At 38.8% G+C, this 21,486-nt stretch overlaps 1 protein-coding gene across 1 annotated transcript in view; it reads right to left on the bottom strand.

Annotated features, from left to right (window-relative positions):
• adamtsl7 (ADAMTS-like 7) overlaps positions 1 to 19,067 on the bottom strand; it is a 48,913-nt gene extending 29,846 nt beyond the window's left edge. The window contains exons 1-7 of the mRNA XM_026927014.3: positions 18,785 to 19,067; positions 16,638 to 16,686; positions 16,231 to 16,300; positions 13,065 to 13,408; positions 12,393 to 12,792; positions 11,349 to 11,451; positions 9,674 to 9,810 (exon numbers count right to left, since the gene is read on the bottom strand). Of these exons, the coding sequence (XP_026782815.3) occupies positions 9,674 to 9,810; positions 11,349 to 11,451; positions 12,393 to 12,792; positions 13,065 to 13,408; positions 16,231 to 16,300; positions 16,638 to 16,660 (1,077 nt within the window). The 5' untranslated portion in view covers positions 16,661 to 16,686; positions 18,785 to 19,067. The remainder of the gene's footprint in view (positions 1 to 9,673; positions 9,811 to 11,348; positions 11,452 to 12,392; positions 12,793 to 13,064; positions 13,409 to 16,230; positions 16,301 to 16,637; positions 16,687 to 18,784) is intronic.
• Between the last annotated feature and the right edge of the window lie 2,419 nt (positions 19,068 to 21,486).

The raw sequence follows: 21,486 nt of genomic DNA, 5'->3' as shown, positions 1-21,486 counted from the left end.
TTTGCTATACATGCAATGCTTCCCAAAATAAGGCACCTAAGTGCGGCATTTCTTCTCAGGATCCCAAAATGAGCTTGTGTGTGCACGTTATATTCACGCTGCCTCTTTCAAAAATGCTGTCATACAAGCACATATGCTAAGAGTTTGGTGATGGAGTCGTAGAATAAGAGGAAGAAAAACACTCGCATTGCATCTGGGAGATGTATTAGAGCCCAGCAAGGCCAAACAAGTAGCTCTTCACAACGAGGAAACCAGACTGTGCAGGAAGTGCACAGAGTTTCTCGAAATTTTCATTTTTAAATAACTTAATCAACATGTCAAACAGAGCCGGGAAGCAGTCATAGTGTCCAAAAGACACACATTAACATTTGAATTAAATTTCACGCAGAGTTAATTCATTTCATGGCCCTACAGAGATAAAGTGGAAGAGAAATATTATCAATCGCTTTTTAACTCTTATTATAATTTGAGTTAAGAAGAATGATTACAGCCAGAGGAGATATCCAGTAAAGAGGCAGCGCAATACCCATAGAGCAGAAAAATAAAAATAAAACACACTAATACTCCCTAGCAGTTTTATTACATAGTTTCATCAGTTTAGTTTCATAATTGTTTAAAGAAACAGCCCAATAATGCAAAAAAAAAAAAACCTGCATAAAATGAGACAAAAATCTGCCAGCATACCAACCTGTGTCATGGTCTCTATTTTTTTCACTTATGTCATGAGGTACATTAGGTAAATTTTTATCTTCAGAGTGTCCCATATGTCCAACATCATAGGGTTACTGTATAGTTTGTACAGAACATGATGTATCTGAGCAAGCAAGATTGAATCCAAATAATTCTACTCATCAGAATTTGTGTATTGAGAAAAATGGTGGACATGTTGAGTTCAAGTTCTGGAAATAAAAGCTTTTGTGTTGCTGTTTTTTATTTTTCTCCAATGATGCTGGATTTATAGAACACTCTGCAGATTACAGTCATAATTCACATTTGCTCTGAATCTTTGCTGATCAGCAATAATCTAGCTAATCGACTCAAGTTGAGTCAAGTGCAAGGAACATAGAGTTACTGCCTCCTGATCAAGTTTCTGGCATCTAAGTGTGTCAAAGTAAATTAAACGTTTGATTTTTTTTTTTTTTTTTTGATTTAATATCCAATGAAAACTGAGAGCAGGAAAAGCAGGAAGTAAATTTAACTTTCGCAGCTGCTCTGGATGTTCTCCATAGAGGACTTGAAGTAATTGAACTGTAAAATCTTGATGCTTTACTTCTGCCTGGAGCATTATGCTGTGGATGGTCCCACATGGATAAAAGATTTACACCCCACTAAAACAGGTCAAGCCCAAGTCTCACCATTTCTCAGTGGATAATTTCACCTGGACGCTGTAGATTTTTTTTAATTATAAAAAAAAGACAGTACTCTACATGTTCTGTATCTATTGCAGGAATCTTATTCACAATTTTCTCATACTGAACATCCTTTAAACACACTATCTGTCTTCTACACCTGTATAATGATTTATAATCGCACTATCCGATGTCACCCAGAAGAGGATGGGTTCGCTTTTGTGTCTGGTTCCTCTCAAGAGCCCTTCTTCATGTTGTCTCGGGCCTCACTGTCGCCTCTGGCTTATTCTTTAGGGAATCTAAATCTACAGCCAGATTTCAGTTAAGCTGCTATGTGACAATGTCACATACTGTAAAAAATGTTATAAATATATATTTGAATTGAACTGATCACAAGATTTCAGTGCATCTGTGAGGAAAAGAGGTAAAGAAGCAGAGATCTGGACATTTGAACTATTTCAAATTCTCTGAAAGACTTCCATTTCTTTTCTGGATCTACCCTCATACTCCCATTTTCTCTTTTCACGTCATCTTTCTTACTTACAAGTACAGGCCAGGTTATGCTCTGGGTTCAGAGTCACAGCTCTGAGACTAAAACTGAGCAGACAGCCTGATCGCCCACAGAGACATGTCGGCCAAACTGGAGGCGATTTCAACACGCTGTTCATTTTTTTCCCCTCACAGTTTAATGAGGATTTATAATGAGGATCTTGCAAAATCTCATCTGATCCTCAAGTCTTATTTGTTTTTGTTTCCAGAGGTGTGAAATTATTTTTGGCACATTGTAAAGTGACCCCTTCGTTTGGGAGTGTGTGAAATGAGAAATGCTTTCTCCACAACAGCCAAAAGTAAATTTAAAATGACATCCACTAAACTCTTGGGTAGAATTTAAGGCTTGGTGAAAAGACCTGGGGGTGTCACACATTGCAACTGAGTTTTGCAATTGTGTAGATTTTAATGGCAAGTGAAAAACTGAGGAACAGCAGGACACAGGAATTACTATGGATCACACTTTATGTACAGAAATTTGGATGTGTATTTAGATCTATAATGAGTGAGCCAGAGGCGATAGTGATGAGAAAAAATGGCAGGAAAAAGATGACAGGAAGAAGAAACCTTAAGACCTAGGTACAAATCTACAGCATCCCGGTGAGATTATCCACTGAAGAAATAGTGAGATGTATAGCATCGGGGTAAATCAGGGAGATCTGTAGTGCGAGAGGAGAAGTAGTAGATGCAGTAGAAGCAGTAGACGTGCATCGACCACAGAGAAACCACAGCAGCAGACGTATTTTAGTGCTGGGATTTTTTTATGATGCCCATGAGCCTCTCTCCATCACAGATGACCTACACTCCCTCCATCCCTTCCCCGGTTCAGAGCTCAGAGGAGCAACATGGCTGCCGATGTGCGCTTGTGTGAGACAGAGAGATGAGAGATAGTATGTTCAGATGTGACAGCTCCATAGTGGCTGGATTTCAGATCCCCTGTCTCTCAGTTTAACAAGAGCACCACAGACACCCGGGACACAATGCATAAACCAGATGGACATATGGGACAGGGAAGAGAGAGAGAGAGAGAGAGAGAGAGAGAAAGAGCACTGGGGACAACTCAAGAACCACATGTTATCTGTTTTTTTTTCCACAAAACTGAATCGAACTGGATTTCTCATACACCCTCACACCCACATGCACCCTTCTCAACTGCACATCCAAACACTCTCTTCCCTCACAAAAAGAGCTTTTTCTGCTCCAGCGTATGAAACGTCTGGAGGCCGTTTTCCCTCTCAGAGGGAGCCTGGAACACAGGATCGATTCAGGTAGCAGCAGGAAGTTTTTCCGTGGTTACGGGACAGGCGGGGGGGATTTAAAGACAGTTTGCAAGTCTCCAGGCGTCTCTCAAATGCTACTCTCAATTTGCATTCCTGGCGTTAATCGTAAGTGAATTGAAATAGAGCTCTTAGAAATCAGATGATGAGTGCACAGGTTGGACAGATCTATCAATCAAAACTGAGCTACAAAAACAGTTGATTATTTTTATTTCACTATGATTTTAACAAATCAGATCTACCTTTATCTCCATCAGCTTTTCCACAAAGGAGCTGCCTGGGAACGGCGTACAGTAACTCCCAGGCTCCGGGGAAAACTGCAGGAATGAAGCTGTAAACTAAACTCTTCACTGCCTAATAGTCAAACCTGACTAAAGGAACAGCTCCAAAAACAACGCTGTTATTCCGCTGCATAGGGAAGTCAAGTGATGGAATTGTGTTAAACACTATGTATACCACAGTATGCTGTTATTTTCTATAACAGCAGCTCTGACAGTTGTGTCGGCTGTAATTCAAATCATAGGTTTATACAGGGACTTGTATGATAGACACTGCACACAATCTACACCTAATAGTAAACAGATTAAAAATGTGTTGTTACTGAACAAAGAAAAATCATTTTCTATGAGGAGATGTCTATTTAACTTTTAAGAAAGGAGTCTCCAGTATCAGTGCTTTGTAACACAGGAAAGTCTTCAGGTTTCTAGGTAACACGACAAGCTGTAATTTTTGATTTACTATACGTCAAGAGAGAGAGAAAAAAAGAGAAGCTGGTGAGGGAAAGACTGATTATAGCTGCTTTAACGTACTGTAAGTGAGAACAGGAGTTTGTTTTGTGGACGTTCCACAACATTAAATGTAACTATAAAAGGATAAACAATAAAATGTCATTTTAATAAAAAAGTAGTCAGTGGCATAAGAGCTGTCATCTTTTACACTAAACACAGAAATGAATGAGTATTTAAATAAAATGTACCACGAAGGGCCATGATCCTGTTTGTACACAATGGTTGCCTCACAGACTTGTACATGGTTCCTCATAATGAAGATTCCTTATAATCTGACAAAACATCCACAAAGCCGCAGGATTTGTCTGACGGTTATATTCCTTGAGGCGTGTGCAATCCAGGCCATTGAGGGGAAGACCAAAACAAGCCACAGAGAGAGAAGAAAGAGAGACTTTGCTTGTTCAAGTATTGGCACTTTATTCATTAAAAGCTGTATTCAGAGTCTGTGAAGTTCAAAAGGTACATCAATATTTACACAGGGAAAAGTTCAGACTAGAATTATGCAGGTGCTTGAGTTGATTTTCTGAGCAGTCTGTTTATACGAAACAGAGTTAAACATGAGCAAGGCTTTAAAGGGACAGTCCAGTGTTTTTCAACTTAATCTCTATCTACCTCGTCCAAATACCGAAAGCAGGAATGTCTACACTTTTTCCTTTAGGGAGAAAACAATTACTCAAAACCTGCTAGAAGGGAAGTCTAAGAACAGTTATCGAATTCAGTCAGCAAACCTTCACACTGAGAAACACATTTTTGTTTAGAGAAAAACTACACTTTTAGAGGGAAGAATCTGTGGTTATGCATTTTTTCATGATTGTCCCTTTCAGACAATCCTTAAAGGTTCTGCATTTGTGAAACCCAAACCTCAAAGTGTTTCTCTATCAGGAAGCTAAGCACCTTTTATTATCCAAAGAATCCTTGAAGAACCCTTTTCTAAGAGTATAGTTGTGTGGATCTGATGCTACATGGGTATCCGAAACTCTCGATGCATCGATGCCATTTTTTTAAACCAAGTACTCATTGATACAGATACTGATAGAAAAATGAGTAACCTAGCATTAATCAATCCAGGATGTCACAGAACTTTTTATTTAGCACTGTTTATGTTTCCCTGGTTTAACTAGTGAAAAGTGCACACATCCAAGATCATGCACTTAGGCTACTTCTTTATAATAGGAACGGATTTTAAATAAAGTGCATTAACTAGCTGCATTAGTTAACTTGAATCGAGTTGGTTGCTGCTGTGTACTGCTAGAATTGACCATTGCTGTGCTGAATTTTTATGTTTAAGATGTTTTATCTGGTTACTTCTATTGTAGGAAGATGCTCAAGTTTCTCCTCTTGATATTTTCACAGAGCACAGTTTGCAGATTGTCCAGAAAAACGCCTAAATCTATTGATTAGCCGTCATAACATACACTTGGTTTACTTCACGTTACCACCTGGAGTCTGATTTTGGTACGGAAGAACTTTTTACATGTACGAGTAAATGAGCACAGTATCAGATTGATATCCAATACCAGTATAGGTATTGATGCATTCCTAGAAAAAGTGCATACTTTTAATGTATTGCCCCAGTGGGGGAAAGCTGGATAAAACTCTGTAAGAACAGTAAGTGATGTATGGCATTCTTTAATGTGTGTCTCATCTTTACTCACACAGATACTACAGATAGAGATTAGGTTGGAGGAAAAAACTGGAATCGTCCTCCAGAAGCTGCCAAAAGTGTGATCAAGTGTTCTTTTCTAAAGCTGGTGTACACGCTTTAGGCTGTCTCGTCTTTAATCACTCAGGGCTTACTGGAGTTGAAGAAACATTTACGGATTCTCATCTGAGCCAGAAAACGTCGAAGTTGTCATGGCTTGAAATCCTGCTTCTTTGCTGCAGGAGTGACTGCTACTTTTAAACAACAAGCTAAAAATCACAGTGGAAAAGAGAAGTGAAGACGGAGAGTGCCAAAAGGCACAGTTAGAGCCGTGCTTAGCTTAGCATGCCAGGCTGCATTTGTCATCTTGGACAGTTTTTGCTCAGAAATGCCCGCACGGAAAACAGAGTTGCACAGCTAAGCCGCGCTGGAGAGTCAATAAGAACAGGGTTTTGCTTCCTTCATCTTTACAGGATGTTACAAAACTCCAGCTTGTCTGGAGCCAAGAAGAGATTCGAGAGATTCATGTTTGATCTCCAGCCTGAAGGGCAGTTCCAAAAGCTCTTGTAGTTTTCTCTGCCTGAGAGAGATGAGGAAGCCAGTCTTGTGGGAAAGTCAGCTGTGCCCACTCTCTGATTGAGTGTCTACATCCCTCCAAAAACAAGCTCTACACTCAGTTTCATTATGTATGTGACCACATATGACATTTGTGGTCGATTTTATTTGCAGTTTCATTCTGACACTGTTGTGATGTTGGAGACTGAGGCGGAGCAACGGGGCTGTAGCATAAAAACAACCACAAGTGCTCTCTCTCTCTCTCTCTCTCTCTCTCTCTCTCTCACACACACACACACACACACAAAAGAAACATGGTTGAAAGGAAATGGTTTTGGTATGTAAGGCTAACATCTATATTCCGAAATGAATGTGTTTTGCACTTGCGTAGTTTTGTTCTAACATCAGTGTGCTGAAATATGAGATTCATGGCAAAAACACGTGTCCCGTACAAATGTGTACTAAAGAAAACGCCACAATTTTAAGTAAAACTAATTTCACATCCAAATCACTTACAACGTACAATTCCACCATTTGACCTGCAACCTGAGTCCAAGGTCTCTTCGAATGATTTGCCTAAAACAGGAGGCATGGAGGCATGGAGGCTTTGTCATCGATCCACCCTGCTCAATGGCCATAAATAACTGATGACACATAAAACACCACCAGTACTCCAACAGAGCACACATGACAACATTCATTCAGCTCCACTCAGCCAATCAGATTTGCCGCAGCGACGTTGGCTGCACGCGTTGGTCTTTGTGGTGGCGTAATTTACGATGCTGACCTCTAACAATCTCCAACGCCGTGCATTCCCCGGCAGCAAAGACAAATCCGAGCAGCCCCCGTTCACATTCCTGCATGCGACAGCAAGACTACAACCAAAGCTTCGGGACATGGGCATGGTATCCATTCCAACCTGAAGGACATTAGGTCTTTACTCAATATCGGCTTTACATACAGCCCCAAAGGTATTAAGACTGACCAGTGGCACAGAGAGTCAAGCAGACTCAGAGCATCTACAGAGTCACAGCCCATAAGGCCCAGTAGAATCACACACGGTCCCAAAGCCATCAAATCCTCAAGGGAAAGAAACCTACCGCTGACCCATAGTGTCACACACAGCCATAAAGCAGATAAACCTACCAGTGACCCACAGAGTCTAACACAGCCCCAAAGGCAAAAAAACCTACTGGTGAGCCACAGCCACACACAGCCGTAAAGGCAATGGAACCTTACTGAGGACCACAATCACTCATTTTCACACATTTTCTCACACACAGGAGCACCTAGAGGGCACTTCATCTCATTTTCTCTCATATAGGGGAGCCTACAGGGCACTATATCACATATTCCCCACTGGAAGGGCAACCTAGTGCACACTTCATCATGTTTTCTTCCATGAAGTGGCACCCTAAAGGGCACTTCATCAAGTTCTCTTGCATGTAGCAGCACTCTAGAGGGTATTTAATCAATTTTTCCCATTTGAAAGATAGCCATTCGGGCATTTCATCATGTTTTCTCCACTGCAAGGGCACCCTAGAAAGATTTGTCAATACTAAAGGTATGCAAACTTTTGCACTCAACTATATCTCATATAAGAGAATGTGTTCACATTTTGATTGCATCAAAAGTAGAAACTGTTGAGCCAGCAGTGTGAGTTTCATCAGCCCTCATAACGATTTAATAAAAGTGAATATTCAGGACAAAATCAGTCCAACTAAATGCAAAAGCTCAAAAAAAGAACCAGCGAAGCAGAACTGGACGAGGACAGAAGCCAAGCACGTAACGAAGACCAAACCTAACAGATGACACCTGTGTGTGGGTGAGTGAGTGAGTGCGTGTGTGTGTCGGTATCTTGGGCCAGAAATAATTCAACCTTTTTTTGGAAAATGTAATGCAGTTTATGAATATAGATATTCAAAGCAAAGCCTCAGAACTCACACGGGGGATTTTTTAAACTGTACTCTGTTGTACTTTACTGCCTTCTGCTGGCCAATGCGCTCACGGCACTTACTAGACACAACGTTTGTGTATTTACCTACATCATACACTGCTCTTATTTACGCCCATAATAAGCTACTCAAATCAGAGTTTCTCTTTTATTAATCATATAATCATTTGTTATTTAAATCAGACAGAAACTGTACATCTTTTAAGCTGGATGAAAAACAGACATGGAGAGAGGACACAGCAAGGCCACTTTTCACATCACTCATTCTATAGATTTCTAACTTTTTGCTAACTTCTGCAAATTCCATGATGCTGACTCACTCTTGAACTATCCTCAATGACATGTATCGTATTATAAAATCGTAAAATGTTTAAAATTGGACAAAAATCAGCCAAATTGAAGACATCTTATAACCCGATGTGGTAAGAAGTGGTGCCAGTTTGTCAGATCTGACTCCAGATTTGGTGACTTTTTTAGATTTGAATTTCGAAACGTTTTGCAACAACAAGAAGCTATTTTAACTAATTTTAAATATATGTAGTTCAAAAATGCTACACTACCTATATTTGTCAAAAGGGTTAAACATTGATGCAACACATATTCCACAATTTTTTCCCCCTGCTGATTAATGCAATTTTGTTCTCCACTAATCACTCATGAACAGTGAGTTTGTGTTCCTAAGTCATGATCCATGTAGGCCATACATGTAGTAAAAACATTAAAAAGTGCATTTTTGAGCTCAAGGCCACTTTGTGAGGTGCGTATAGGTTCATTTGCATTGCTGAGGAATTAGTGATGTGTCATTCACAAACGTTAAGAGTCAACTCACATATGTGAGCTGTTTTTTTCTTTCTTTTTTGTAGCTGTAGACCATTCCATGCCAATAACTCATCCTTTCATTCATTTATCTTCAGTAACTGCTTAAATGCTCCACATCTGAGATATTCTTTTGTGTGAAAACTGAGCCATGTGTTTTACTTTCAGCTGCGTATATGATATAATTGTATTATGGGAGGCAATCAGTTATCAGAATAAATGAAAATAAATCTTCTTAACAAAGCACAGACACAGCAGGACACAGCAACATTGCAGGGATTCTTACTGTTTTTACTTGATGCATATTTGCTGTGCTTTGCTAATTTAAGCTTACTTAATTAAAAAAAATATTATTTGATAAAATGCAATGCAAAATAATGTTATTTTGTTAATTAGAAGGTAGAGTAACATTTAATGAAACAATGTCAGCCATACATAGGCGAAGAAGAGCAATCGCTGGCCACAATATCACAAATTTTGTTCGGCAATGAGTTGTTTGGGAGCCAAAAGACTCTTATAGTGTCTTTTGTATATATATATATCAAATATATCAAAATAATATCAGATAACTATATATCAAATAATCTGACTCACTGAAATGAGACAGAATTTCCATCTCTATGAGGAGTAATACGCTGCAGAACCTGACAACACTGTTTTTAAACAGCACTAAATAATTACCAAGCGAGCAGTAAGTGAACTCCATGAACACTTGCATGTCAGAGACTTGTACTCTCTCCTACCTGACACGTCCCAGCCACGCAGATAGCCGACTCGTTCTGTCCACACGGCGTCCCGTCAATGACTCGATTCGACTGGCGGACGTAGAAACGGTATCCGATCGCACGGCAGTTGAGCTCGCAGAGCTGATCTCCAGGAACTGTGAAGAATTACAGAAAAATACAATCACTGGCCAAATAAAAACAAATCAAACACTCACACCAAGCAATATATAAAGCACAAGTTAGGGAATTTTCCCATTTTGTAGACACACAGGACACAGGAGAATATCTGGTGCATTCATGAATTCCCACAATGCCACTGTGATGAGTTAGTGTCCAAATAATGTACCCTCAAGAGTGCAGAATACCCACAATGCACTTAGGTGTCTCTGGGAATAAGTAGTATGTCAGCCCCAGAGACTGATTTAGAATGAAAACAAGCATATGGGCTATTTCTTTACCAACACTTTCAGATGTGTCACAGCTCTGGCCCTGATCTCTTCTGTTAAAGCTGTTAAATATAACAGGACTCTCGGTGGTGTTTCCTTAGCCAGTTATTGAAGAATTGAATATTGAGCAAATGGTTAAAAAACACTTTACTCTCAATATTAAAAAGCACATTATTAAATAGCACACACATTATTAAATAGCACATATTATTAAAGAGCACAACTTCCTTTTACAGCATATTATTTTAGCATAATAGAATTTTATGACTTGGGAAGTACCCAGTCATTATATTAGGACATATAGTGAAAGGACATTAATGTGATGAGTAAAATATCTGAAGAAAATACCTGCCAAATTCCTCTCAGACAGACAGCACGGTAATCACACATTACCCAGGGACCAATTACAGCACATTAGGGCTCAATCAGTGCCAAGTACAGATGATAACAACACAATAAAAGGTGCAATCATTTAAAATCCGTTAAAGACTTTTACACCATAGCATGTTGAATTCTTGAATCTGATTGGTCAGAAGTGTATGCTATAACAGCAGCTTGGAAGCGATAACAGAAAATAGCTATATATATATATATATATATATATATATGGCAAGTACAGTACAGTTTACAGGTTTAAATGTATTTCTCTATAAAACTGTATGAATTACATCATCATCATTATATTATGACCTCACCTTTTAAATATTAGAGATATGAAACCAAGTGACAGACCAAATTTCAGCTAAATTTATCATAAAAGGAAAAAAAAAAAATGGCAAATTTACTTGAGCAAATAGGCTCAAAAGTTTTTTTTTTGGTTTCATTTCCACCTGCTTTAGGGACATGTGAAATATCTGCCAGAAACGATCTGCACATCTGAAATATGCACCAACATGACAGAACATTTTAGTACTGGCAAAAATAACAGGATTAAAAGGTAACATCACATGTAATAAACCTAATTTGCTTACATTCCAACTGCATTATTCACAATCCTTCCCTTCATTAAACAAGCTGACATTTTGACATGTATCTTAAGTGCTCGTCTTATTACTGTCCTGTAACAGCTCTGTGTGATTCCTGTTGCTTGGTGACGCTAACACATAATTTATAGCGCTCAAGCGAAGAAAATGCATTAAAGCCACACAAACAGCGACAGTAACATTACATGTTGGTTCACATATCACCAAAGATGCCAAAATACCCGAAAGACAATGGATTTAAAGAAAGCAACATGAAAATCTCACCTTCGTTGAAAGGTTCCCATTCATAGAGCCGGCCCATGAAGGGGTGATTGTTATAGGAGGAACACTGGATGTCTCTGATATTCCTGCTGGCAGGGGGACAAGGCTGACACACACACACACACACACACACACACACACAAAGAGTGGAAAAAGACGCAAGTGCTGATTTTGTGGATTTTTTCATTGTAATCATTGTTATATGTGTGGAAGAACATATTATCTCTATAACATATTAACTGATATCCCTATAACATATTTTCTCTATAACATACCTTTAATTTCAAAACTTTCATCAAAAATCCAACTCATACCCTGAAAAAACAGCAAACCACAACACCTCCTGACCAGAAGCACTGTCTAATACCAAGTCACACTCATTTCACATTTAGCAATTCCACATATAATCTTTGACCTACGCTCTTAAAGCTGTCAGAGAGAGGTGTGTGCCTAAACCCCTGACTCTGTAACATTCCCGCCCCCCGGATAATTCTGGTTTTTATGATCGCTCTGAGGAGATGTCAACTCCCACCTCGTTCACACATACGCACATACCAAAATCCTATCTGCCTCAACAAGCACTGGAACTTTTACACACAATAGCAGAGCTTAAACATTTCAAGGACAAAATCATTAGAAAGGTACTAATGTCTTTGGATGTCCTGTATGGTATTAGACATGTTATACAATAGTGTTCCTGAATGACCAATTCTGCTTGGTCATCGATTGGGATGTAACTATAAATGGATAAAAAGTATGATGTGCTATTATTAAATTGATAGAACACTGTAATTATTGGCATTACTGTAATTACTGTGGTATAAAAGGAATAGAACACTTTTGGACATACCAATATTGGAAAACAATCAACTCCGGCATGCTAACAGTAACTCTGCTTCATCACACCACCCTTCCTTGATTACTTTCCACACTCCATCAGGATTTAAAAAACCTTGTTTGCAAGCTTATCATACTTTGCAATAGAATATTTTTAATACGAAATCTCAGTATCATAATCAACATGCCTTAAATATTCAAGATTCTTACATTCACGTTGCACATCCTGTACTGGTTGGCAGCTCCAGAGCAGGAGGAGGCTGGAAGCGGTTGCGGGTTATGAGGTCTCCCAGGAGCTGAAGCTTGGCTAAAACCTGATGTCAGTGTGCCAGGAGGGTGCGGCTTCCCCTGAGACTGGAGACCCGAGCTGGGCTGGTGGAGGGGAACCCAGGATGCCTGCTGGCTCATACTGTGATGGGTATTTTGAGGGGGACTTTGCTGAGTATTTCTGTACTTCTGCTGTCTATAGCTGTTGTATCTGTAGTCAGATGGTGAGCGAGGCTGTCGCTGGCTGTACATGGTTTGTCCAGAATCTCTCTGTGAGGAGACCACATATGGCAACTTCCCGTAACCGTACATCCCTGGGCTGATCCGAGTGCTGCCTCCTCGCCTGAGAAACCACAAAGTACACAAAGTACATGACATAACAGGCATAAATTCCAAATAGGTATTTACGTATGAGGGAATTTTCCATTCTGCAGTACTCAGTAGATCTGATGAAGCCCCTTAGATAAGTGGCCGAACATACTACAATTTAAACGTTACTAAAAATTAACCTTAAATCTTGGTTTCTTAAATCACAACTTCCTTTTGACCCAAATCTATACCTAAACAACACTTAAATTAATAAGGATTTAAAAAAAAAAAAAAAAAAGGTAGTACCGCCTCCCAGGGCGTGCTTCACTCTGCTGCTTTCTTGTCTCCCCACGACTGGTAAGGTGTGACCCCTGAGCATCTGGAAGAGGCCTGTTATTGCCATGATGCACAGGCACAGAGGGCCTTAATGCTGATATGACCATACTCGGATCCTGGCGCCCCGTGTGAGGACCCTGTCTGGAAGAATAAACTGTGACTGGAGGGCTGTACGTGCGTAAGCATGGCCTGCTTCGCTCCTGTACCCCACCACCACAGGAGCGAGAGCATTCGCCCCACGGACCCCAAGAGCCCCACGATCCAGAAGAGTCACTGTCCAAAATCTGAGGCTCGACCACTGGTCTAGGAGCAACCTGCAGCCAAATACAGCATGAAATACAGAAACATGTTCAATGTTGTGTCATTTTAAACATTTAACATTCTAGATTATTTTTATTTACATTAAAACATATTATTCAGTGACTACAGTGAAACAGTGGGAATGGTATTTAGTTAGACTTTAAAGGCTTAATGGGTAAGGCCTGCAATTAATCAGTGACTTGAATTAAGATTCACAGTAATAAGATTTCTAATACAATCACAGTAGTTTTTCAAATAAACATACTCTCATCTCAAATATATAAAGACTGAATTGTGTGTGTGTTTAGAAAATAAATATAGCACTACAGAACATTTTAGAACATTATATTCTCAGTATATACTTTTTTAAAAAAAATTTTAAATTTTTTTTAAATATGGGCTTATTCAAGTTCCCATTTCATTAACTGCTCGTTGCTATGCTCATCAGTTCACTGCTGTCAGTTCCCCCGCCTCAAAACGTGTGGCCCCTCACACATTTTTCTCTCTCAAAATGAGTACATTATTATTATAGAGGCCTGGAGAGCAGAAAGCAGCAGTGGTCCACCAGAGAATAAAGCTTAAGCAGTAGGAATTGCTGGCACGGCATCCTCGGCTGTCTGTCAATGCCAGACGGCTATTCAGAGATCAAATGTGCCAAACCCCTTCCCGCCTGTTCCTGTAACTCAAACTCTCAGTCATCTTCCAGGTCATCGAGAGGTCAAACAGCTGATCCACACAAACTTTGACTATGAGTGGAAAGACCAGGATGGACTCAGTGAGTGGCCAAATCACCTGTCCATCACTAAAATCCTGAGTGAAAGTTAATTTCAGTTTCTAATCACGCTGTCATGGAGGAATGTTAATGGCAAAAAATTTTCCTGACCTCTTCCTCATCATCACCTGTTGAAACTGAATCTGTTGGTCACTGTAGTCTCTCCTTCCTCTTAGCACTAATGACCTCTCAATGCTCTCTCTGATCTTCCGGACATCTGACCTCACTTTCTCCACTCCTTTTCACACTGGGCAAGAAAAAGTATCCCTAAATAACTGCTTTGAGATAAGCATTATTTCCCCGAATCCTAAGCAGCCAAACTGGTCTCAGATCAGCAAACTATGAATAACACATCCTTTTTGTTTCTGTCTTTATATCTCTTTTTCTATCCATGCCACAGCTTCGCACCAGGATCGGGTTTCTGAAAGGGGTTTCACACAGGCTGATTACACATTCTCCAGAGCTCAGGAACCCGCTGTGGTTCAGGGCTTTTGTGGTTAAGCAGGAACACTGATGTTAATTGCCTGTCATGTTGAAGCAGCTTGAAATGTGTATGATAAAAGGCTGTCAAAATTGCCTCTTAAAAACTTTCTAAGACAAAGTCATATGGACAGATGGGACAAATAGAATGTTTAATAGAAGACTTGCTCAAGATCATCAGCGAGGCATGTTGACTTAGGTATATAGGAACTGGTTCATGAGGTTGATGAGGAAATTTGAAATTATTAAAGCATTTTAATTTCTCAGATCCAAACAAATGCCTCAGAACCCACTGGATGTCACTTTATTTGGGAGGAGGACAATAACACCAAACATTCACTAAACCAGTGTCAGAGCACTTCAAGGCTAAAAAGTAGAACATTTTTGGGATTGAGAGTAAAAGACAAATTAAAAGCAAATTAAAATTTACAGGCCTGGGAGATGATCACCAGGAAAGACATCCAGCACACCCTGGTGATGTCTTCACAACCTTTAACAACTCATTACACAAGGAATAAAACACTTAGGTGCGTGTTTTTAATGGAAAATCATCAACATTACCTCCCTAATGTTTAGAGGACATTATCCTATAACAGCACACGGTAAAGTGTTTTATTCCTCGTATAATACAGCAATTTGCTGACGGTAACCATTTTTTAATTATTAAAGAACATGACATATTTTTGTATCCATTTACAGTTACATTCAATGCTGTGGAACGTCTGTAAGACAGGTTAGTTCTCAATATAACTTGCACTGTAACAGTTATAAACAGTTGTTCCCTCAAAAGCCTCTCTTTTTTTCTTGCTTGAAGTTACCAAGACATAAAAAACACAAGAAAAAAACACAGTGAAGACACTCCTGTGTGAGAAAACTTAAGTAAAAATGACAGCTTTAACTCTGACCATTACAAAGCGCTGACACTGGAGACTCCTTCCATAAATGTTAAATAAACATCTCCTCACAGAATACTTCACCATATTAATTACATATTTTAACCCACGTATTTGGCGCATCAACCATACAAGTCCCTGTGTAAGTTCTTACTATAGAAACGATAACCTGTTAGAATGAGCGCATTAATATAAACCTGTGATTTGCCTTGCAGCCAGAACAACTGTCAGAGCTGCTGTTAGAGAAAATGAATCAACACCTTCTGACTTTAAAACCTTCAGATTTTACAATTCAACAGCACTGTAGTATAATCGCAAATTATTTATAACAACAAATACTGTACTGATTTTTTTTCTCTAAATTAAAGATTTTTATGTATAAAGAAACGTTATTCTTAATGGTTTCTCTAATGTAGATGTAAATCTGACATCGTTTAAATGTTCGTTTAAAATCCTGTATGCCAGACTCCAGAAATAATAACCATTGCTCAACTGCATACAGAATGTACTTTGGTGTTATACTGTGATGAGCAGTTTCTTAGTTGTTATGAGCCTTACTTATGTTTCAGAATTAGATAAAACCAGAAATGGCCATTTAAACAGCTCCTTGAGATTTAGTAACAAAAATCCGAAATCAGTTTAAATGTTTTGTCAAAGGAAAGTTCAAGTGCATCTCTGGTGCCTGTGTTACCTTCTTGTGGTCCAGTGTGAGCTGGCCGTCGGAGAGGTTCGTCCAAAGCAGGCCGATAACCATGACAACGCTGTGAATAAAAGCCCATGACCTTTACTGAACTTTCACAGAGCACAACATTTCAGCGTACAAATAGCAGGATGCTGGATTTACAGTGGCTGCTTCAGACCCACTTTACAATAAGAGCTATTCTATTCATCTCACTGTATTTATAAACCATGTCAGCTCCTGTGATTCAGTTACGCAAGATGCTATGACTTCTGTCTGGATATAATTTGCGACTTGAGCAACAGCTGACAAACAAGTGCAGCTTGCAAAAGCATCTCATGGATAGCCTTAGTTTTAACATGTAACCTTTCTGAAAATTCTAAACACACTCGCTGATAAATCACTGTCTGTGTTCTTACCTTACACATGACACTCTGTTCATGCTGGACAGAAAGTGGACAGCTCTACCTGGGAAGTGAAAAACAGTGTGTCAGCTTTGGTGGTCAAGTGCAATGTCTGTTTAAGCCCTCAAGCTGGCAACTGTCCTCTCGCTGTGTGGCACAGGACACTACCACGAGCTCTGACCTCTGACCCATGAATCCCCAGGACTCTTTCACTGAAATGCAGCACCAAATGTGGACAGTTCAGCCCATGAGGCTAATGTCCTTAGGGACAGTTTGAATAACTTTTTTCTTTTCCACAAACTGAGTGTATTTCGCTTCACACTGTAGACTAAATGGACACTGGCACCATTTTTTCCCTAATTTAATCTTGGCTAATTCCCACCCAACAGCCAGGTCTCCCTTATCATATGACAGCTACTAACTGGGGAGGGTGAAGGCTAACACGTACTTCCTCCAAGAGACGTGAAGCCAACCAACCACATCTGCTGCCCATGCTGCATAACACACTTGGAGGGAAGCGTTATCTACCCACTTCCACATACATGAGCCCACAGATGCCCATGATTGGCTAGTGTTGCTGTGATTGACAGAGAACAATGGACTCTTGGACTCCAGCTCATGATCTCAGGACGATAGGGCGAACGATTCTCTGTTGCACCACTTGGGAGGCATTTTTAGCATTGATTGATCATTGCAGCAGGTTGGTTTTTAAGAGGTCGATGGTTGGTGATTATTTTTCCAAGCACAACTCACTTCTAATAGACATTATTAAAAGCATATATGAAACGTATCATTTCAAAATTGGAGAAAATTGTAGGAAAATACCAGGTACGCTATAGCTAACTGGCAAACTTTTGTGATGAACACAAACTTAAACTTTGCAAGTGGAACATAGGACCAGCCTATGAGCATGTGAAGAAACAATCTTTATACAACACAATCTTTATAAGACGTTTCTATTTTAAATGATTTATAACACTTGAAACACTTAAGAAAGAGAAATTCTACAGTTCTACCTGGAACCTTTAAGGCATGTTTTCTTCCTCTTATACCACAGCAATTTGCCTATGATTACTTTTTTTAAATTAATTAAATAATAGTACATCATATTTTTATTTACATACAGTAGATTATAATTATGTTTAATGTTGTGGACCGGCCATGAAACAATCTAGTTGCTCTTATATTATAGCAGCCTCTATTTTCTCTATCTTTTTTAGGTCTATTTAAAAAAAAACATGCAGAGTGACTTGTTACTGTGCAAGTGTGATGTCCTCTGTCCTTAAACATTCCCTTAGTGAAAAATTTACTGACTGTTACAAAGCTCTGACACTGGAGACTCCTTCCTTGAATGTTAAATAAACATCTCCTTACAGAAACCTTCACCATATTAATGATTATAGATTTTACTTGGCTAAATAACATGGTTTTTAATCCGTTTATTATTTGTCTTGGATTATGTAGCGTGTCCTTCATACAAGTCCCTGTTACTATAGAAACGAGAACAAAAATGCTTTAATATAAACTTGCGATTTGCCTCGCAGCCAGATCAACTACACTCAGGACAAATATGAAATAATCTTTGTTTACTGAGTTGTTTGAATACCATGATTGATTTAAACCCCCATATAGACACTTTCATCAGAAGCATCTAAGAACATTTTATTTGCATGTTACAACATTCCCAATGGCTCTGCAGTGTTACAGAGTTATAGCTTAAAAACATGCTGGTATGGATTGGCTAGGCTAAATTGCCCCTAGGTGTGTGTGTGTGTGTGTGTGTGTGCTTGATAGGCGTCCCAATCAGGGTGTATTCCCAAGTCGCGCGCAGGATAGACTCCATAAAATAAATAAATGGATAAATATTCCCAAAAGTGTTATATTTATTGCATCTCAGTAAATCTCACACTGGGATATTTAATAGGATATTGTTGAAAATGCTGATAGTGCACTACACTTCAGCTTGTGCAGCAATAATAATAATAATAATAATAATAATAATAATAATAATAATAATAATAATGACAAGACAGTTAACGATGAACGTTTTCTTGCGCATCGGGTTTAAAATCATTTTTAAAGTTTTAGGTTGCCGGATCGAGGCTTTACACTTCAGCCAGCAGCAGTGAAGCTCATCAGGAGTGTGTAGTGTGCAGTGTTACCTGTCTCTGGCTGCGGGTCCACTTTAATACCGAGCTTTCACTTAGCACCGGGAACTCGGCATGAAGCGCGCGCTCACGGAGTCTGGTTTGGACACATAAGAGCCACGGATCCCGCCGAGCTGCTGCATCGTGACAGAGCATAATCTCCACCACAGAGCAAAGTTACATCCTGAAGCTCCTCAAGATGACTGAAAGCCACAAGAAGAAACTTGCATGCGCCGAAAAGCTAGCGTTCCGCAGAACTGACGCCTTTCATTAATCCTGAGAGAGAGAGAGAGAGAGAGAGAGAGAGAGAGAGAGACCCAGTGTCCTTAATGGAGAGGATCAGTCACCTGGTAAAGCACTCCAGCACAGGCTGTGAATGTTTTCCCTGTTTAAGGAGGACCTGAGAGAGAGAGAGAGAGAGAGAGAGAGAGAGCTTATTAAAAAAATCACAAATCACTTTTTACACGTGATCATATGTTGCACGTGATTATGTGAGTAATTATATGTCCTGAAACTGCACATGTGAACAAATATCTGAACATGATCTATATATTTCAAAATTATCACATAATAATAAATTATATAAAAAAAATCACATGTTGAAAAATTAAAACCACAAGAACTATATGGGCAAAAATTATCATGTGGAAAAAGTCTCACACACACACACACACACACACACACAAAGTACATGTGAAAAATTTACATGTGAGAATAAATGACTCATAAGTAATGTTCACAAATGGAAAAAATCTACATGTGAAAAATGAATTGTTTGAAAAAAAAATACTACAACCGAAAAATGACATTTTAACATTATATGGGGGAAAAAATCACGTGTAAAAACATATGAAAAAAATATCACATGCACTGCATGTGTAAAAAATGAACAGGTAAAAAAATAATGGAATCATGTAGGAGAGAAAAAAAACACATGCACTACATCTATAAAATGAACAAATAAATTAATTATGTGGGAAAAAATCACAAAAAAACTCATGGCCTACGTGTGTAAAAGTAAGACGTGAAAAAACAAATTACATGCAAAAAATAAAAAAAAAAGAACTACATGGGAAATTAATTTCAAATTAACATATGAAAAATAAAAACATGTAAACTCCATGTGAAAGATGAATGCAAAAATAAATTATTATTATTATATAAGAAAATAAAAGAGTGAAATCTGGCATGTGGAGTGTCTAAAAACCACAGGTGTAAAATTAACATGAGAAGTTTGTGTGATGGATCAGTGTCAGCATGCAGTTACACTAACATGAGTGTGTGTGTGTGTGTGTGTGTTTAAACACTGTATTCTTACTAACCACTTCTTTAGTAAACACACCATCCATGTTAAGCCGCTTTATCAGTGTACAATTAGACACTAAAGCTCATTGTTTCCTACATGCAGTGTGTGTGTGTGTGTGTGTGTGTGTGTGTTAATCATCCTCTACCCATGTTCAGTGTCTGTTTCTGACCACAACATGCTGTTGGCTGGATTATTTTTGGTTGGTGGACGTTTCTCAGCCCTTTCCCCGATGAACGACTGACACGTTGTGCAGAGTGACAGATGGGCTCCAGTCAGTAATCGTAAACCTGAAAAGTGACCTGTATTGCAAGTGTCCCACACCGGTTCCCAACCCTGGTCCTGGAGAACCCTCGGCCTGCACATTTTAGTGTTTTCCTTCTCTAACACATCTGCTTCAACTAATCACATTAAGCACTTTTAACAGCTAAGCAACTAATGGAGCATATTAACAGCACCAGACCCAGATGTGCATGTCACATGACTTACAGATTTTTTTCCTTATCAAAATTAAAAAAAAAAAAAAAATTCCTGAGTGGTTAACAGAAAGTTCTGAGTAATCTATAAAAAAAATAAAAAATAAAAAAAAAAGATACACATACAAATAGAAAAGAAAAAAGTTCTAGCTATGTTGTGACTATTCATGAATCCAAAGTCCATTGCAGTAGATATTTAAAAAAAAAAAAAAAAGTTTCTTATTCTCATGTGTGTTTAATAGGTTTAGGAAAAACATAAATTGATTTTTTTGTAGCAAAAAAAAAAAACAAAAAAAACCAAACAGGTCTTAAAGGGTTAACAGCCCTTTCTGAGTTGAAGTGTGTGTTAGAGGGAAAACCCCAAGGGTTTAAACTTCAGACTTCCACACAATATGATACAGTTTGATTTAGTAGCCTCCGACTGACATGAGACCAGCCCTTGGGTAGGTCTTTAATTCATGAATGATGATGATGTGGTCAAGGATGATTTTAAATGTATCAGAGTTACAGGCAAATAACCTTGCTGTCCTATTTACACCCCAGTTTAAAACTATTTTTCACATATCAGTTGTCATAATCAGTAATAATCAATTTATGATTGTTGCATTGATTCATTTACTGTAAATCGTTGCCTTTAGATTGATACGGTTCAATTCGAATCATCGGTTTATTACACTCCTAAAAAACACTAAAATGTGCAGAGTGGATGGTCGGTTCTCCACAACCAGGGAGACAAAGGCCACTTAATGTAGGTTTAAGATACAGCTTCAGTTAAACTTTAAGTACATTAAAGGTGAAATCTGCAATTTTTTTGTCAGAACAATTTAGTGAAATTCTCCACATATTTCAGTCACTGTAATATACAATATTTGCTTAGAGAAAAAAAAAACTCTGGTCTCTGTGGAACTCCAGTTTCTGTAAACTGAAGAAAAAGCAAA

This window comes from Pangasianodon hypophthalmus, chromosome 6 (assembly GCF_027358585.1).
Source record: "Pangasianodon hypophthalmus isolate fPanHyp1 chromosome 6, fPanHyp1.pri, whole genome shotgun sequence".
Classification (NCBI taxonomy): domain Eukaryota; kingdom Metazoa; phylum Chordata; class Actinopteri; order Siluriformes; family Pangasiidae; genus Pangasianodon; species Pangasianodon hypophthalmus.
The sequence above is the reverse complement of the archived record's forward strand: the minus strand, read 5'-3'. Positions and strand labels throughout refer to the sequence as shown.